The sequence below is a fragment of the Rutidosis leptorrhynchoides genome, chromosome 4 (genome assembly GCF_046630445.1).
Source record: "Rutidosis leptorrhynchoides isolate AG116_Rl617_1_P2 chromosome 4, CSIRO_AGI_Rlap_v1, whole genome shotgun sequence".
Lineage (NCBI taxonomy): Eukaryota > Viridiplantae > Streptophyta > Magnoliopsida > Asterales > Asteraceae > Rutidosis > Rutidosis leptorrhynchoides.
The window spans coordinates 88,411,610-88,432,122 of NC_092336.1; the positions used below are offsets into that span (position 1 = coordinate 88,411,610).

The 20,513-nt window shown below is 34.5% G+C and overlaps 2 protein-coding genes across 3 annotated transcripts; both read right to left on the bottom strand.

Annotated features, from left to right (window-relative positions):
* Positions 1-1,383: 1,383 nt before the first annotated feature.
* LOC139840793 (uncharacterized) lies at positions 1,384-2,097 on the bottom strand. The gene has a single exon (XM_071831038.1). The coding sequence runs from the start codon at positions 2,095-2,097 to the stop codon at positions 1,384-1,386; it is 714 nt and encodes a 237-aa protein (XP_071687139.1).
* Positions 2,098-2,756: 659 nt separating this feature from the next.
* LOC139841177 (uncharacterized) lies at positions 2,757-9,569 on the bottom strand. Of its 2 annotated transcripts, XM_071831405.1 has the most exons (10): positions 9,385-9,569; positions 8,115-8,331; positions 7,410-7,543; positions 7,260-7,304; positions 7,054-7,107; positions 6,412-6,516; positions 6,113-6,319; positions 5,313-5,398; positions 4,146-4,954; positions 2,757-3,381 (listed from the first exon to the last, which is right to left on the bottom strand). In XM_071831405.1, exons 2-10 carry the CDS (start codon positions 8,293-8,295, stop codon positions 3,119-3,121), a joined length of 1,884 nt encoding a protein of 627 aa, XP_071687506.1. In that variant the 5' UTR covers positions 8,296-8,331; positions 9,385-9,569; the 3' UTR covers positions 2,757-3,118. The 2 variants fall into 2 exon arrangements, with proteins under 2 accessions (XP_071687506.1, XP_071687507.1); XM_071831406.1 differs by lacking the exons at positions 7,054-7,107; positions 7,260-7,304; positions 7,410-7,543; positions 8,115-8,331; positions 9,385-9,569 and adding an exon at positions 6,723-6,833.
* Positions 9,570-20,513: the final 10,944 nt, after the last annotated feature.

The following is a 20,513-nucleotide window of genomic DNA, read 5'->3' on the forward strand; positions in this document are numbered from 1 at the left end:
AATGGTTGTTTTGAAATTGACATGCTAGAAGAATTTTTTTAGAAACAGTACATTTAATAAGGTTAATATAGATTCAATATTAATTCAATTACTTTTAATTTACTTTAGAAATTTATATTATTGTAAAAATTTGTACCCATGTATTTCATAGAAATAATAAATCTACACTATTATAGATTCAAGTTACTTAACTTTTTTTCGGTTGCCTTCTTTTGATTTTGAACATGACAGAGATTGTCAAATTAAATGATACATGAACTTGAGATTGTATAGTGTTGTTTAATGATATAATTAGAGAATATTTTTGCATACAAGAGAAATTTGGACACGCATACAAGAGAAATTTGGACACGTATAAATATTAATATACTTGTTTAAAGATTGTAGGCTGTTTAAATGTATGTTTAGGTATACCTAATGCAAAATTAAAAACATCTTCGTAAGATATGCAGCTAATGCAAAATCTAAAGCATCTTTGTAGGACAAATCAGGTGAATACATTAACATTAAATGTAAGCAAACTTAAAATACTCAATTTCCCAATTTAAGTGTTTACTTCATAATTTCTTTGTGATTGTAGAGATTGTTTATACTCTATTTAGCTACTCATCAACCTAACATATGATTATATAAATAAGTATTTGTTTGCCTTTTCATTGGGTTATATTTAGCCATCTTTTTTTTCTATTAAAACTACAATGCATATGTAATTGTAGATACAATTAGAATTATATGGTATATATTTTTAACAACATCCTCGACCTTATTGAGGATTTTAATAAACTTGATTATGCAACTATTTAAATTAGGAATACTAAAATATTGAAACGTGGATCAAAACGTACAACGCACGGGCCTTACCCACTAGTTAATGATAAACAGGGCCGTCTCGTTAATTTTATGGGCTCTGGGCGAAAAATAAAAGTGGGCCTTTTGTATACAAATTTTTTTTTTTTCTATATAACATAATACTAAGCTTCGACATCTAAGTATTGGAGGATGAACGTGTAGTATTGGAGCATAATATTGAATTACGGAGTATTCGATATTGATTATGTATCTTATTTTCCGATTTTTCTATTTTTAATTAATAAATGGACCAAAATATGTAAAAATGAGCATATATATATGTAATGTTAGGATATTTTTTAGAGGCCGTTATAGATGTTGAGCCCTGTGCGGCCGCACGGGTTGCATGGGTCAATATCCGGCCCTGATGATAAACTTAATGAATTTTTTATAAATGCAAAAAAAAAAATATATGCAACAGTATCTTCAAAAATGTATATATGTATATATACAACACTAAGTTTAAAGATAACCATAAAATTACACAAAACTAATAAAACTCAACAATTATTATTAACACAACCCTAAGTTGATTTAAGATTGCTTATCATCATTATCAGTAAAAGCATAATATTTCTTAAAAGCTTTAGGCAAATAAAAAGGCAACAGAAACCCAAAAAGATTAAACCCCCAAAACCCCAAATTAACTACAGCAAGACTAATTCCCACAACCAACCTTTTATCACTAATCCCATCATTACCCATTTCATTTCGTTTCATAATCTCACTCTTAACCCAATCCAAAATCGCATACATTCTCATACTGTTATAAACAACCGGAACCAAGACCCGAATGGGTAACGAATACCCACCATTAAAGCTAACACTTTCCATAACTATTTGACTAGCCAATAAAAACACATGTGGTGCAGCTGCTTTTATACCTTCTTTATCACCTTGTAAAACGCCGTGAACTATGTACCCAACTGGGAGTAAGATTCCGATGATTGCGCCGAGTGACACGTAGGCGATTAGAAGACGGGTGTGGGCCCCGAATATCGGTGGGTCCGGGGTGGTGGAGAGGGGAGGGAAAGCGAGTTTGGACATGAAGAAGAAGATGTAGAAAAAGGAAAGGAGAACAAATGAAAGATCTTGAACCCCAACCATGCCTGATGAAGCTAGGATGATTATGAGTGCGATTGCGTTCAGGTTTTGAAATGAAAAGAGGTTAGTTGTTGTGGTGTTTTGGTGAAGATTAAGTGATGGTTTTGAGCTTGTTAGAGCTATGGGTTCTACACCACCTGACATGATCTTTGAGAAATGAATTTGGGTTTGGAGATGAGTCAAAATGGGAACAGAATCCACAAATTTTTTTTTTTTTTGGGTGATTTGTGAAATGAAAATTTGGGTTTGGAGGTGATTAGGTGAAGGGTGAAAATGGTTACTGATATGGCGGTTAGTGGTGGGTGTGATTGACACGTAAGTGTATTGTAGTCTGTGAACTAGGAATCTTATGGTATTTGTCAGTGGGACCCATTATCATATAGGAGTATAATGTTAGGGTGATGATATATACACAACCAATTTTTACAAATACACAACCAAACATGCTTTACAGTGTTGTACAGTACAACACTGTAAAACATGTTTAGTTTTTTATTTGTAAAAATTGGTTGTGTATATATCACTACCATAATATTATGGTACGAATGATGATATACACTACGGAGTATAAAATATATAAATTTACCACAACGGTATGTATTTATACTGTATTTATACGGTATAAAAAGTTAATGGCAGTGAATTTATCAATTTTGATATGAAAATATCATCTTTGTATGATCATGGTTTTGAAAGTCACCAGAGACAAATAAGCAGCAACTGCTGCTTTTGTTGATGATGATATACTAAATTAGTACATCTCATAAGAAAATTAATCTTCAAAACAATAGAGGTTATTGTGATTTTTTTTCTAGCAAACAATGAATTAAACGCACATAAACACCAAAAATAAATAAATAAATAAATAAAGTCTAATCTAATTCAATAGTATTTCAAACTAATGCCTCCCCTCTAAACCACAAATTGTGAGAAAAATCCATGGCTCTTGACCCCAAAAAAATAAAAATAAAATTGTTTCTCTGATACCCACCAGTAAACTGGAATCCCTTGCTATGAATAAAACTGCACATCGCGAGGTATTTTTCAGTTTTTGGATAAAAAATACTATCAACCAACTCATACTCTGTATTTGAAGAGACTCAAACTCGAACCACTTGGCAAAAAGATGGGATCTTGTTCGTTTTGCGTTTTGCTTTCTTACCTCCTAATTAGTGGGTCTTTGTTTCGGAATATACTTTATCTTCATTCCTTTCTCAGGTTTCGTTCTAAATTGAGGTTTAACATTTCCATTTCCATTTCCATGTGTATGCGATATGACCACACCTGTGTTTACCAATCGATTCTCTGCGTTACCAAGAATGACACGCTCCGATGGATAATGATTGTTATGTGCATCAGGCCGAATAGGCGGTTCGCATGAAGATAGAAGCAACATTACATGTTCCCCCGAGGCTGCCTCTTTCCATCCTGCAATAGTTATGTACTCGTTAGACAATTGTTATAAGTTACAAAACCCAAAAGGTTTGATTAAAGGTGACAGCTTTAAACCATTTATTAATTAATGGATCAGTTTACGGTTATGTTGTATCTCTGAAAGATCAAAGGGATAATAAACAAAAGGTTTAGCTAGAAATGAACGACGTCAAATGGACCATAACAGATCAAAAGACTGAAAGAGCATCCTGATTCTATTTATTTATACAACCAGATCGTTATTGTATTAATTAAACTTATCGGTATCAGAATTATTTAGCATAATTCATTAAAAATTAGAAAAATGTTTTTTGGGCGATCCGAACCCATCTGTTTCCACATGTGCTCAAATGCACGTTATCCAACCCAACCATTTGCCTCCTATAGTTTTGATCAGGGTTGTAGAACTCAGCGATGTTCTCGGATTTAAGATAGGTCCGAGTACTCAGTTCAATTACTCGCTCAACCTCGGTCAAAACTAGGATTACTCGGTCAAACTCGGCCAAAACTCGATATTCCTCAGAATATCAGTCAAAACAAGGTCAAAATTGATCAAAGTCAAACTTGGTCAACATCCGAGTACACCCCAAAAAGTGTGCGACCGATACTCCTCGAGTAGCGAGGTTGCTCTCCAACCTTGATTTTGATCATGAAAGGCTTCTTTTGTGGAGAAATGGTTTGCATCTTGCTTGTTTTTACACAAACCTTGATGTTATACGAACAAAACAAATAACAGATACGGGGAAGAGAGTGCATACTTTGTGCGAGGAACGCTTTTGCATCATGAACAGAAATTGGAACTCGCTCTTGCTTCTCCTTATCTTCCATTTGTGAACAAGAATTATTTGCATTCTCGTCATTTACATTCAACTCGCACGAATCATGATTGCTCATGGTAGCCAATACTTCCCTACTGGTGGTCTCAGCCAGCTGACACGTGTCACCATTTTCTTGAATTACAACGAGACTATTGACCTTATGTGGCTCACCTAAACTGTTTCGCAACGTCACAGATATGGAACCAATCATCAACTGACCATTGTTCTGATCCGTTTGATTAATCGCATCGTTATGTACTCTCAACCTTTCAATTCCACCACCACCGTTTTCAGATTTAGGTTTTTTGGTCCATACTTTACTACCACCAACCCCCCTTTGTTCCCTCTGCTTGTGTGCATGTACCCGTTTCAGACTATGATCCACATGATAATTGTTTCGTCTACTTTTTACTGAATTTGACGGCTGCCATCGAGCCACATAATGCTTAAAACCATTCTTATGAACCATTTGGTACTCGGGTTTCTGTCTAATAGCGTAATCTGAATGATCACTGGTGGACCCACCTTGAGCTTCAATATCAATGTTGTTCTCACTGTTTGATAGTTTAGTGGGCTCCACAGGCAGGGATAAATTTTCGTCCGGTGTAGAAGAATCAACCTCGATAGATGACTGAGGACTCGAAGCTTCGGTTGAAGCGGGATAAGCATCTACCTTTAGCTGGTCCCGTATTCTTTGTTCCTTTTGCCGAAGCTTTCGTTGTCTTTTTCTTTCCAACAACTCAGCTTGCCTGTTTACAATCGTAAAAAAGGGTATAACTCTATCAATTAAGAAAAGAATTCAAACATCGGGTAGTTTCTAAGGTGGCATAATGGGTGGGTCAGGACTCAAGTGGGTTTTAGGTATTCATTTATGTGTATACATATATATATCACCTACCATCATATGAAAATTGGTCATGGTTGATAGGGAGTAATGAACAGAATGATTAAGATATAATGCTTAGTTGATCATGTAGGTCTCAAATGTAGCAATTTCAACCATTTACCAACTGATAGGTAAATTTGAGAAATATAATATCTCCAATGTGTCAAATATGTAAATGTTGCTTGTAAAGAAACAAACATGAAGACAGAGTGTCAATATACCTTTTCTGAGCAGCTTCCTCCTCTTCGAAAAGCAACTTCTGGCATCTTAATGCTTCAGCATCTTTGTCTACAAGGCATGCCTTTACCTGATTGAGTAGGAAAATTATCCATTAGTCATTATTCAAGATAAATCAGCTTTGCAATTCTACAGATGCATAAAGTTAAGCAATATGTTCTCATAACTGGCATGTTAATATTAATAACAAACACAAACATTAACAAGAAGTGAAAACTAATATTAAAAATTCAGGATTTCTTGGTAGAGCACCAATCAACTAAGATGTATAAAACAATGTCTCAAATTTTAGTTATATCATTTGAATTTTCATTTTTAAAACTTGTGAAAATAAATGACAAGAAGATTATTACCAAATAAAGACCACTAGGATTAATTGTTTATAGCAGGATTCCAAATCACTCTATGTAATTTTGACTTTTCTCAAGCTCACATTTAACACAGCATATTAACTTCAATTTAGAGAAGAGATCTAGTTTAGAAAGTCTCAATGGGGTTTCTCTCAAAACTAAAATCATGACAATATTCCAATAAAAAACCCTAGAATGTAGCATAGTGGCTAATATATTTCAAGAGAAAATGGGTTCGGTTCTGTTTCCGGATGACAACACAAATATAGTCGGTATCCATTCGGTTCTTCAGTAAAATCGTTGGGACCATATTTTGCACACCTTGATTCATGGACTAAGAAAGCTCTATACCCCTTCAGAATGCCAAATCAGCATGGTACAAAGTATAATAATATTAAGCTATTTTACTAATAAATGAGAGTATAAAAGAATACCAATTTCTGTTCAACAAGAAAGCTGGTACAAGCAATTAAGTTTTTCATCTCAAGACCGATCTTCCCGGCTTCCCCATCAAAAACATATTTTTGCAATGATTCAGCAGTTCCAGCACATAGAAACGTTCCCTCACTGGCATCATCTAGTATGCTAAACAATTCCTGGGAAGTAATTGGAAGCCTTGTAGGTCTATCTTGGATAATATCCTGCATATGATCCAAAAGCATACCAAAGATAATAAATTAACAAGAGAAGCAAATATATAAGAGAACTTTACAACATAACAATAAATGCTTACCACAAGAGCCGAACCGGCCTTCACATAAACTTGTGGAAGAGATAGAAAAGCTGATTTCCTGAGATTTGCTGTAATATTCATAACTATGGATGAGCCTGGAACTTCCTGAAAAGCAGAAACAGTCGGAGATAACTGCTTAGGGATACATAAAAATTCATATTCTGAGAAAGAAAGAATCCAACATATAAAACACAAATTCACATTGTTTTTTTACTTTAAAATCAGTTGATATATTGGATAAGCTTGTAAGAGTTATACTTAGTAACTAATTCGTTTGAATAAATTCGTTTAAGAGGTTAACAACTGAATACCGCTTTGCGTGACTTCCTCGAATTTGACCAGCTTGATCTACTTGACATGTTTCATTTTCAGGTATGTTTTAAAGTATGAAACATTGACACTCTAAAACTTCCAACGATAAATTGGCCCATTTCAAGGTTACAAGGTTGAAATTCCTGCCTCTCATTTTCATATTGCAGTTGATTGTGGAAGATATGGAGATACACAGAATTGATATGAGTTCATTTAAGAAGCAAAAAATCAAAAGGTGCTAAATGATTAAAGTGATGGCCAGTTTATGAGTTCATCATATAATAGCATCCTAAAATATATTCAGAAAGGAACTAACAACCAGATCAGTACCTCCAGTTTAACATCCTTAAAAGACATTAATTCCTTAGTTTCATCATATGAGAGCTGCATAAGACAAATCAGTGAGTAAGACGGAATTGTTCCTGTTTGGCTCATTGCCTTTTAATATAATCAGCCTTTTGAAACAAAAAAAAAAAGCAAGTAAGATAGAATAAGTTTAAGTAACAACGTCTCAGTAAGAAATTAAAGGTTCTTACCTTATCCCAAAATGCACCTAGTAAATCACGATAATTTTGAGGATCCTACAAATGAAAAGGAAGGCTACCAAGTTAGAACTTATAATCGGCAAGGGTGGAGGATGAAAGAAAGAGATAGTACGAATTATGAATTAGAATAAAAAATAAAACCTTATGAAATTTCAGAGATCGGCGATGCACCCGTGTATGTCTCCGATAGTTCATAGGCGAACAGAACTCACGAGCACACTTATCGCATTTATGCATCTGAACTTTCGGAGCAAGCAGGGGCCAACCTGGGATATCTGCACATAAAAAGTTAATCTCAGTTTAACCATCATAATGGCAAAAGGTCATGAGGGTATGATAACATGTCACTTTGTTTATTGTTTAGGGTCAAAACGGGCTGGGTCGGGTAGGTCTGACCCAGAAATACTTCTTGTACTTCTATAAATGATTATGATTATTGCGTTATTTAGGATTACAAAAACAAAATCAACACAATGATAATCTAAATTTTGCTATAAACTATTTACAGGTTGTATGTATCAACAATAGACTTTGGGTAACTTTCAACCCTTCTGACCCATTTCGCTATTAGGTTAAAAATATATACAAGCCATTTGACATACAACACAACAAAAATTGATCCATTGTTAAGTAAATGGTTCAATTACTCCACTTCTGCTTCAAACGAAAGGCAATGCCATTAAATGGTAACTTGATATAAGATCGTGGATCGATAGCACTATAGTGTTATGCTTATCTTTGACATAGGGCCATGCGTTTGTAAATTCAGCTCATCTATTTGCAATTATTTAACACTCCCAGAATTGTATCCAGCTAACTTTGAACAATAAGGAGATGCATTCATACCTTGTTGATCCAGCTGATGAAGAAACTGTATCCACTGCACAGGATTGTCACTTGTTCTTGAGAGCGAAAACAAGGGTTCCTTACCAACTGCTTGTCGAATAAAAGTATCCAACGAATCATTTCCTTCGTCTACTTTCATTGTGTCTTGAGTACTGGCACCTAAAAGTTTTGCTAGAGGCATCTATACTAAAATCTTCAATGTTTTCCACTAAAAAACCTGCAGAAACAGATTGCTTGACGTCAATCAATTATAGCAGAGTCATGAATTTTCAAAACTAAAAAAAATAAAAAAATGCACTGGTCACTGAAAAACAAATAATAAAAGAAACTTAAACTCAATAAGCATAATGCAATCGATAAGCTGAAGTGTGACATCTTATTTCTTCTTGTAGGCATGTTTTAAATATTTAATACCATTTCTACCATAGAAAACAGGCACGGTAGTTCTCAACTTAATCATCCTACAACGAGATATTAAGTCCTCATTACAAATGATTAGCATTAGAAGGCTATCATACCCAATATATACTAAATTTATAAACCAAGGTTCCAAATATCTGAGCTCGTAAGCCCAAGAGGAGAACTATGATTATTCAGTTCTCCAATAAAATTAAAGAAACAAGCTAGTGTGGGTTGCATGCTTTAACCTTCAAATCCATCTCCGTACCAAAATAGATCCTGCAAACACGATGAATTGATGCTTTAACAGCAATGAAAATCTTCATCTTCGTCAGTGAAAATTGAACACCATTATATTAACACATATCTCTAAATTCCTGATAGAATTACTATCGCACAGCCAACGTGACAACTTTCTCCCAATATATTTCACCATAGCGGAACTTTTTTTAAACCTTTAAACATCATATGTACTCCTGATACTTCAAATCTCAAACCCTAATTAGAATGATGAACCAAACTCCTTATCATTAACCAAACGATCCCCAATTAAATATAATCCACAAAGAGTAGACTAAACCACAACATAGCCTTAATAAAATCTAACTAGACATTTCATTCAAAGCAGCATTACAAAATTCATCAGCAAAATACACATATCGCAAATACAAAAATTATGGAATCGACAACAAAAATCTAATGCATCAGCATTGATCAGATCATAAACAGAATAACTGATAAATCAAAATCATTACATATTCATTAAGCAAAACAAACATAGCTTTAAAATCGCATAACGATACATGTTAGGGTTAATTTCAAATGATCTCTGATTAGTAATTACACTTATTGAGAGAGTGTGATAACGTACCAGTGTGTGTGTGGTGGAGTTGAGATCGCTCGAGATCGTAGATATTTTCCGGCGCCGAACAGGCGGCAATAAGTATGTTGGAAAACAAAAGAAAATAATTGACAAATGTTTTATGTTATTGTGTATGTATATATGTATATATGTAATATTTATGTGTATATGTATGTAGCTGGTGATGATTGATGAATGAGGGATATCAGTCGGCGGAATCTGGAGAAAAAGAGAACAGATATGGAAATGGCGGATCGTGAACAATACCGTACGGCCTTGGTGCCAGACCAAATTTTTTACCAGGACCACTATGCTAGTGTGCTGCAAAGTGTGTTCAAGTTGGTGCGGACCAACAAATTCGAAAAATTAAACTGTGATAGGGCCAGGCCAGCCTGCATCAATATGGGTCAAACTACCGGGTTGCGGTTGTTTATTCTTTCTTTTAGTTAAATGAAAATGTAAATGTAAATGTTAATTAAACCATTCATCATTGTAGCGTGTTTAATTTATGGAGTAGTTCTATACTTTTTATCCCCCCAAAAATATTATATAACCAAGACGCTTTCATCAAAGATGAAAGGCCCATCAAACCGACTAACCTCGTAGCTAGAGAATGAACTAACAAAGTTGAAGCTATCTAAAAATGATTATAGTTTCAATTCAATTGATAGACAAGAATAATGATTGTTTGTATTAAGAACACTGAAAATGTTTACAAGCTTGAATTGTTATTCTTTGTTTACAAGAACAAGTGTTTTATACACAATAGAGGTCAACAGCTAATTCCCTAAATGGGATGGATCCAATATTGCTTTTGGAACCCCCATAAACATTTGAGGCTGCAGATCTGGAGCAGGCTAGACCCGTTACTTTAGCAGTTTATGATTCTTGTGATACCTCTAAAATGGGAAGTGATGACTCTTCAATATGATTCCTATAAAGTCAACTTACTCAAAATATGATTACTTGATTTAGTTGTTATTATTTGCAATATTCTCACACTCCCCCTCAAGTTAAATAGTGGGGTTTCCAATATTTAACTTGCTCAGAACTTCACTGAATAATCTCCCGTTTACTGACTTGGTAAGAATATCAGCTAGTTGATCTTCTGATCTGATAGATGGAAGGGAAATGATTTCATCATCAAGTTTTTCTCGGATAAAGTGTCGATCAATTTCTACATGTTTGGTTCGGTCATGCTGAACAGGATTCTCTGATATGGCAATTGCAGCTTCGTTGTCACAGAAGATTTGAATGGCTTCATTTGGAGGAAACCCAATCTCTGTTAGCAACTTTTTTATCCATAGTGCTTCAACTACCCCCTTTGCTATTCCTCTAAATTCTGACTCAGCACTTGAAAATGAGACAACCTTTTGTTTCTTACTTCTCCATGCCACAAGATTGCCCCCGACTAGTGAGAAGAATCCAGATGTAGATCTTCTATCTCCTTTCTCACCAGCCCAACTTGCATCCGTGTATATTTGAGTTCTTAGATGTCCATTTCTTTTGAAAACAACTCCATGATTCGCTGTTTTCTTCAAATATCTGATGATTCTTATTACAGCATCCATATGGTGAACCTGTGGTTGATGCATGAATTGGCTCACAACTCCAACTGCATGTGCTATATCAGGCCGAGTATGAGCAAAGTATATGAGTTTCCCAACCATCCTTTGGTACTGCCCTTTATCAGCAAGATCAGCTTCATCTTTCATATATAGCTTCTGGTTTGGAATCATTGGAGTATCAGCTGGTTTGCAATCAATCATACATGTTTCTGCAAGAAAATCAAGAACGTACTTCTTTTGACAGATAAATATCCCCTGTTGGGATCGTAAAACTTCAATCCCCAAGAAATACTTAAGTCTGCCCAAATCTTTCATTTCAAATTCTCTAAATAAGTTTAATTTTAAGTTAGAAATTTTCTTTTTATCATTTTCTGTTATTATCATATCATCAACATAAATGATTAAGCATGTAATTAAATTTCCTTTTCGTTTAAAAAGCAGAGTATGATCTGAGTTACTTTGTTTAAAATCATATTTTTTATAAATAACGTAAATCTCCAAAACCAAGCCCGTGGAGATTGCTTTAACCCATATAAAGCCTTTTTAAGTCGACAAACTTCCCTATTTTTAAAGTTATTAGTGAATCCCGGTGGTGCTTCCATATAGACTTCTTCCTTTAATTCGCCATGGAGAAAGGCATTCTTCACATTGAATTGGTGAAGTGGCAAATCTTCATTTGCAGCAATAGAAAAGAGAACTCTAATGGTATCAATCTTTGCAACATGAGAGAATGTTTCGGAATAATCGATCCCATATGTCTGAGTGTACCCTTTCGCAACCAGTCGAGCTTTATATCTTTCAATAGTACCATCTGGTTTATGTTTTATCGTAAATACCCACCGACATCCCACTGATTTTTTTCCTTGGGGCACAACACATTTTTCCCATGTGTTATTATCATTCAAGGCTTTCATTTCAACTTCTATTGCTTCTTTCCAGTTTTTTGATTTTAGAGCTTGTTCAACGGAAGTTGGAATTTTTTCAGAGTAAATTGCGGAATTGAACTGATGACCTTCTTTGACAGATTTTCTTGTGCCATATTAGCCATAGGATATCTAGATCTTTGTGCTTCTTTTTCTGGGGAATATCTATTTGGTGGTACACCTCTGTTGATTAGTTGCGGTAGCACATATCTTTCTGTATTTTCAGCAGAAGTTGAGCTGTTTTGCCCTCCTTGTTCATTACTTAAGAGGATTTCATTTTGATCATTGTCTGGTGATTCGGGACTAGGATTTGGTGGTTCAGGATTGGGATTTGGTAATTCATGACTGGGATTTAGTGGTTCGGGATTAGGATTTGGTGGTTCAGGATTAGGATTTGGAGTTGATGATGTAGTAGAAGTTGATGTAGTAGAAGTTTGAACATTGTCAGATTTGGGTATCCAGTTTATCCAACTGAGAGTGTCATTATCCTCTTTCCCCCCTCACTCGTGAGTTGAGTATTATAAAAGTATTCAGTTTCTATGAAGTTTCAATTCATAGTAGTGAAGACATGACGTTTTCTAGGACTATAACATCTATACCCCTTTTGATTTATGCCATACCCCACCATAACACATTTTTCAGCACAAGGGTCAAGTTTGGTGCGTTCATGTTTTGGAATGTGAACGAAGACCGAGCACCCAAATATTCGTGGTTCAATATTTAGAGAGGTTGGTAGAGTGTGAAATTGGGACAAAGTATCTCTAGGAGTCTTTGTGCCCAAAACCTTGGTAGGTAGACGGTTAATAAGATAAGTAGCGGACACAAGAGCTCCGGGCCAAAAACTCCTTGGAACTTTAGATTCGATTAATAAGGCTCTTGTCATTTCCAAGAGTAATCTGTTTTTACGTTCGGCTACTCTATTTTTTTCGAGAGTATGAGCACAAGATGTTTGGTGAATAATCCCATTTTGTTCGCAAAAGGTTTTCATGGTAGTATTAACAAATTCACCCCCGTTATCAGATCGTAAAACTTGTATATTTTTGTCAAATTGAGTTTTTATCATTTTATAAAAGTGAGAAAACTTTTCAAAAACTTCTGATTTGTGTGTTAAGAAATAAATCCATGTCATCCTTGTATGGTCATCAATAAAAAGGACAAAGTATCGCAAATTCTTTCCCCCAATGACCGGAGCTGGTCCCCACACATCAGAATGAATTAAAGCAAAAGGTACATCCTTCCTAGTATTACTAGGTTTAAAAGTATTACGGTGGCTTTTAGCCAAAATACAAGTTTCACAATTTTAAACAACATTTGATGGAAACAAACTAGGAAATAAAGCATGTAACGGATGACCTAATCTTCTATGCCATAACCAGGCTTCTCTCGTAGGTGTTCCGTGAGCAAGTGACATGGTGCCTTGTTGAGAAACCTCGTCCAAATAGTATAACCCCCCTTTTCAGTGCCACGTCCAATCAACAGTCATGTCCGAATGTCCTGTAAGATGCAGAAAGTCGGATACATCAGGACTTTACAGTTTATTTCTTTAGTAACATGACTTATCGATAACAGCTTATGAGATAAAGCTGGAATATATAGACAATTAGGTAATTTAATAGTTGGTGAAATTTCAATAGTCCCACCACTTTTAACTTGAACAATTTCACCGTTAGCCGTTTGTACTTTATTTTTCCTAGGTCTAGTTTTAGTAATGATATCGGCCTCATCAAATGTCATAGTGTCCGTGACCCCACAATCAAATATCCAGGAGGTGGTTTTTAAATTATTTGACGCAACATTTGCTTTAGAAGGTTTTTCACAATCGTTTTTTATTTTTGCTAAAATAGAAAACGTATTTTGACACGGAATATCCGATTTGGATTTTATAGAAATATTTTTTGAAACCTTATTATTTTTATCAATTTTATTCCTTTTAAAAAACTTGGGTTTAAAAAGTTTGGGCTTTATTCCCTGTTCTGGCCCACCAGCATTTTTTACAGGTTCAGGAATGGGCTTAGTATACTTGCCAGTCTGTTTAAGCCCAATGGTGGTTTTAAAAGGCTTTGTGGGCTGGGGGATTTTCGGGTTATCACTCCCTTGGCCCAACTTAAATAAATCTGCCCAGTTTTTCCTAGGGTTACTTACCCCGTCATTTTCCTCAATCTTGTTTGGTACACTAAGAGAGGTAGAAAGAGAAATTTTTTTCTCTCTTTCTCTGTCACATTACCACCGAATACCTTATTCGTAGAGAGAGATTGTATCTCTTTTTATCTCTCTGTAATTGTACCATCGTGATTGATGGCGGCGGTGGTGGTGTTGCTGGTGACTTTTCCATCTCTTTTTCTTTGTTTATCTTGTAAATAAAAAGATTTTGGTGAAAAAATTGTACCTTTTTCTGTGGTGAGACCTCTAAAACCCAGATCGGTTGCATTGGTAGTGGTGGTAGGTTCGCCGGCCTCCTCCACCGTTGCTGCCTTTCCTTGTTTGTTCCACCACTCCGGGTACCCTTTTATTTCAAAACATTGATCTCTTGTATGCCTTGATTTACCACATTTGGTGCATGTGAGTTTTGATTTATCCACTTTTGGTGGATACTTGCTTCGATTCACTTGGGTTAGATGAGCAGAGGGTTTATTGCCGTCACTTGTAGCCAAACCAGTTGCAATATCTTGACTGGTTGAGGATCCACTCGGTGATAGCCCTAATATTTGACGGTGTGCAGCCACTTTTCTAACGGCGGCGTATGCCTCCTCCGCCGTTGGTAACGGATTTGAACGAAGCAACTCCCTTTTAATGGTATCGTATTTTTTGTCTATGGCATTTAGAAAATGAAATAGCTTGTGCTCAGCTCGAATCTTGTTGTATTTAATGATGTCAGAGGCGTTCTCCATGGGATTTGGATCTCTTGATTCAATTTCTCCCCAAATGCCCTACATCTTGATCCACAACTCTTCGAGATGCATGTTTCCTTGTTTTATTTCAGTCGCCTTGACATATAAATCATATGTTTGGAGTTATCGGTACCGCTGCTGTAAGTTGTAATCAAGGCGTCCCACATCAATTTTGCTGTAGAAAAGGATGTCAGATTGCTTGCAATGCTTGGTTCGATGTTCTGTATCAGTCAAGAGAACACGATCAGGTCCTCTTATTCCCATTGATCGTAGGTCTCATGGTTTGTATCAACTGGGTTTGCAGTTAGATGAGTTAGGAGAGCTTTGGATTTACCTCCAATAGCTAACCTCATCATTCGAGCCCAAAGGGGATAATTTGAACTATTCAAGTTCAACCCGATTTTCAAAGTATCAGAAATCTTGGGTTGTTGATAGTTCATGTTGTTTTTCAAGAGATTGGCTAATTGACTTGTTAAATCATTAATTTAGCTAGTGTGGGTTGATTGAATTGAGGGTGGAGATTGGCTGCCGTCTTGAGACATGGTTGTAGTGACCCGAACTTTTCTATGTTTATATATATTAATTGAGATTGATATTTGCATGACTAAATGTTTCCAACGTGTTAAGCAATCAAACTTGTTAAGACTTGATTAAATGAAATAAGTTTCATATAGACAATTGATCACCCAAGTTGACCGGCGATTCACGAACGTTACAAATTTGTAAAAACTACATGTTGTGGTATATGTAGACATATATATATGGTTGACATGAGATTATGATGAGTAAGTATCTCACTAAGTATATTAACAATGTGTGATATACATAAGAAATGAGATTACTAAGTTAAGAAACTCGAAATGATATATATAACGATTATCGTTATGATAACGTCTACTAAATACATATGTATCATATTAAGATATTGATACACTATATTTAACATGATAAAATGATATTTAAATATATCATTAAGTGTGTTAACAATGAACTACATATGTAAAAACAAGACTGCTAACTCAAGAATTACGAAACGAGACTTATATGTAACGATTATCGTTGTAAAGATATTTTAATGTATATATCATATTAAGACATATTCATACATCATAATATCATGATAACATAGTAATTTAACATCTCATTTGATATAATAAACATTGGGTTAACAACATTAATTGAGATCGTTAACTTAAAGGTTTCAAAACAACACTTACATGTAACGACTAACGAAGACTTAACGACTCCATTAGAATGTATATACATGTTGTGTTTTGATATGTATTCTTACACTTTTGAAAGACTTCAATACACATATCAAAGTACTTCTACTTAACAAAAATGCTTACAATTACATCCTCGTTCAGTTTCATCAACAATTCTACTCGTATGCACCCGTATTCGTACTCGTACAATACACAGCTTTTAGATGTATGTACTATTGGTATATACACTCCAATTATCAGCTCTTAGTAGCCTATTTGAGTCACCTAACACATGTGGTAACCATCATTTGACAACTAGCATGAAATATCTCATAAAATTACAAAAATATTAGTAATCATTCATGACTTATTTACATGAAAACAAAATTACATATCCTTTATATCTAATCCATATACCAAAGACCAAAAATACCTACAAACACTTTCATTCTTCAATTTTATTCATCTAATTGATCTCTCTCAAGTTCCATCTTCAAGTTCTAAGTGTTCTTCATAAATTCCATAAGTATAGTTTCATAAAAATCAAGAATACTTCCAAGTTTGCAAGTCTACTTCCAAGCTTTCTAATCCATTCCAAGTAATCATCTAAGATCAAGGAACCTTTGTTATTTACAGTAGGTTATCTTTCTAATTCAAGGTAATATTCATATTCAAACTTTGATTCAATTTCTACAACTATAACAATCTTATTTCGAGTGAAAATCTTACTTGAACTGTTTTCGTGTCATGATTCTGCTTCAAGAACTTTCAAGCCATCCAAGGATCCTTTGAAGCTAGATCCATTTTTCTCATTTCCAGTAGTTTTATTCAGAAAACTTGAGGTTGTAATGATGTTCATAACATCATTCTACTCATACATATAAAGCTATCTTATTCGAAGGTTTAAACTTGTAATCACTAGAACATAGTTTAGTTAATTCTAAACTTGTTCGCAAACAAAAGTTAATCCTTCTAACTTGACTTTCAAAATCAACTAAACACATGTTCTATATCTATATGATATGCTAACTTAATGATTTAAAACCTGGAAACACGATGAACACCATAAAATCGGATATACGCCGTCGTAGTGAAACCGGGGGCTGTTTTGGTTTAAATAATTAAAAACTATGATAAACTTTGATTTAAAAGTTGTTCTTCTGAGAAAATGATTTTTCATATGAACATGAAACTATATCCAAAAATCTTGGTTAAACTCAAAGTGAAAGTATGTTTTTCAAAATGGTCATCAAGATGTCGTTCTTTCGACGGAAATGACTACCTTTTTAGTAATTGACATGTAACTTAAATTTCCGACTATAAACCTATACTTTTTCTATTTATATTCTTAAATTAGAGTTCAATATGAAACCATAGCAATTTGATTCACTCAAAACGGATTTAAAATAAAGAAGTTATGAGTAAAACAAGATTGGATATTTTTGATCTTTTTAGCTACGGGAAATGTTTAACAAATCTATACAAATCATATCCTAGCTAACTTATATTGTATTATAAATGTATTCTAATATATTATGTAATCTTGGGATACCATAGACACGTATGCAAATGTTTTGACATATCATATCGACCCATGTATATATATTATTTGGAACAACCATAGACACTCTATATGCAGTAATGTTAGAGTTAGCTATACAGGGTTGAGGTTGATTTAAAAAATATATATACTTTGAGTTGTGATCTAGCCTGAGATGTGTATACACTGGGTCGTGGATTGATTCAAGATAATGTATATCGATTTATTTCTGTACATCTAACTGTGGACAACTAGTTGTAGGTTATTAACGAGGACGGCTGACTTAATACACTCAAATCTTTAAAACATAATAAAAATGGTTGTAATTATATTTTGATCATACTTTGATATATATGTACATATTTGTATAGGTTCGTGAATCGATCCGTGGCCAAGTCTTATTTTCGAGGAAGGAAATATCTGTGAAAGTGAGTTATAGTCCCACTTTTAAAATCTAATATTTTTGGGATGAGAATACATGCAGGTTTTATAAATGATTTACAAAATAGACACAAGTACGTGAAACTACATTCTATGGTTGAATTATCGAAATCGAATATGCCCCTTTTTATTAAGTCTGGTAATCTAAGAATTAGGGAACAGACACCCTAATTGACGCGAATCCTAAAGATAGATCTATTGGGCCTAACAAACCCCATCCAAAGTACCGGATGCTTTAGTACTTCAAAATTTATATCATATCCGAAGGGTGTCCAGGAATGATGGGGATATTCTTATATATGCATCTTTTTAATGTCGGTTACCAGGTGTTCACCATATGAATGATTTTTATCTCTATATATGGGATGTGTATTGAAATATGAAATCTTGTGGTCTATTGTTACGATTTGATATATATATAGGTTAATCCTATAACTCACCAACATTTTTGTTGACGTTTAAAGCATGTTTATTCTCATGTGAATACTAAGAGCTTCCGCTGTTGCATACTAAAATAAGGACAAGATTTGGAGTCCATGTTTGTATGATATTGTGTAAAAACTACATTCAAGAAACATATGTCGATGTAATATATTTCTATTGTAAACCATTATGTAATGGTCATGTGTAAACAGTATATTTTAGATTATCATTATTTGATAATCTACGTAATGCTTTTAAAACCTTTATTGATAAAATAAAGGTTATGGTTGTTTTAAAAATAAATGAAGTCTTTGAAAAACGTCTCATATAGAGGTCAAAACCTCGCAACGAAATCAATTAATATGGAACGTTTATAATCAATATGAACGAGACATTTCAGTTGGTATCCGAGTGTTGGTCTTAGAGAACCAGAAAATTTGCATTAGTGTGTCTTATCGAGTTTGTTAGGATGCATTAGTAAGTCTGGACTTCGACCGTGTTTTCTTTAAAAATGATTGCTTAACATTTTTGTTGAAAACTATATATTATTAACATGTAAATATTATGTGCTATATTAATCTCTTAACATGTTTGATATTGTGTGATAGATGTCTACCTCTAGCACAAATCCCATTGACTCACCTAATAATAACAAAGAGTCGAATATATATTGGCAAGATTCACAAGTTCCCGAAGAACCGGAAGAAGAGGAAACGGAAACGGAAGAAGAGGAACAGGAAGAAGAGGAACCAGAAGAAGAGGAACCGGAATAAGAAGAGGTTCCGGAGGGAGGAATAGTAGGAACCACAGAAAACCGGTCAAATAAAAGAAAATCCTCAACTAATGGACCAAAGTTAATAATGGTCAATGGTGTTTCCGCTAAGGAAGCAAAATATTGGGAAAATTACCAATTTTCCGATGAATCGGATCCTGATGAGGATTCCGATGATGTTATAGAAATTACCCCGACCCAATTTAATGAGGCAAAAGAAAATAATAAGGGAAAAGGCATCAAAATAGAGAAATCTGATTCCGACCCCGATGAACTTTATATGTACCGTCAACACCCGTATTTTCAATATCGTGACAATAACCCGGGAACCTCTAAACCACCAGGTTTTTATAAACCAATGTGGAAAATGACGGCTCGTATTAGAGGAACATCATATATCCCTAGAAAATTAGGAAAAAGAACCAAGTTCGAAGAAGAAGAAACCAGTGATTCAGATTAGAGGGGTGTGAGCATGTTGTGTAATAAATGTATTGTAGTGTGCTTGTACTTTTATGTTCTATGTAAAAATTGATTGTATTGTTTGTTATTACGAATCTAATCCTTGTCTATTTTACAGTATAAAAACAAAATGGACGTTAAGGGTAGACAACAGAATATTTTAGAAGACCTACCAGAGGATATGATTGAGTAAATCTTGTCTAGAGTCGGTCAGAATTCATCAGCACATTTAGTTATGGCGAAATTAACTTGTCAAACATTTGAAAGACTTTCCAGAAATGCCTTAGCTTATAAAAGGCTTTCCTTTGATAGGTGGGGTATATCACATTGGGGAGACTTTAAGTTACGCCGTGTTTTCTTTAAAGCGTTAAATGCGGGGAACCCAAATGCAATTTTACGCTACGGGTTAAGAACCTATTTTGACTCAACATATCCCAACATAGGATTTCGTGAATTAGAAAGAGCTTCTAACATGAAACATAAAGAAGCATGTTATGCTTACGGGTTAGTGATGTTCGCTTCTTACCAAAGTGAGAAAAAGAACATCGGATTGCAGCTTTTAAATAAAACTTTCCCACAAGTGACGGATTCAGTAGTTGGCTTGAGAAACAAGGTTTTTAGATTATTACGGGGCTGTTGGACATTACGAAACCCTCGTCCTTTTGACGACATTACAACATGCTGCCTAGCCAATGGTCATAACGGTTATTTTCCACAAGACCAAGGATGGGAAGTTGTCTTAGTAAAACCAGAATGCATGACTTGTTTCTGGACTTATGAATTACGTGTCTTTATTTCCTTTGCTGAACAACTTGCTTATTAACTAGATTTATCTTCAAAACTGTCCTGTATCATAGTGTAATATATTTCATGTTATATGTAATATAGCGAAGTTGTAAGTTTGAAGAATATTTGTATG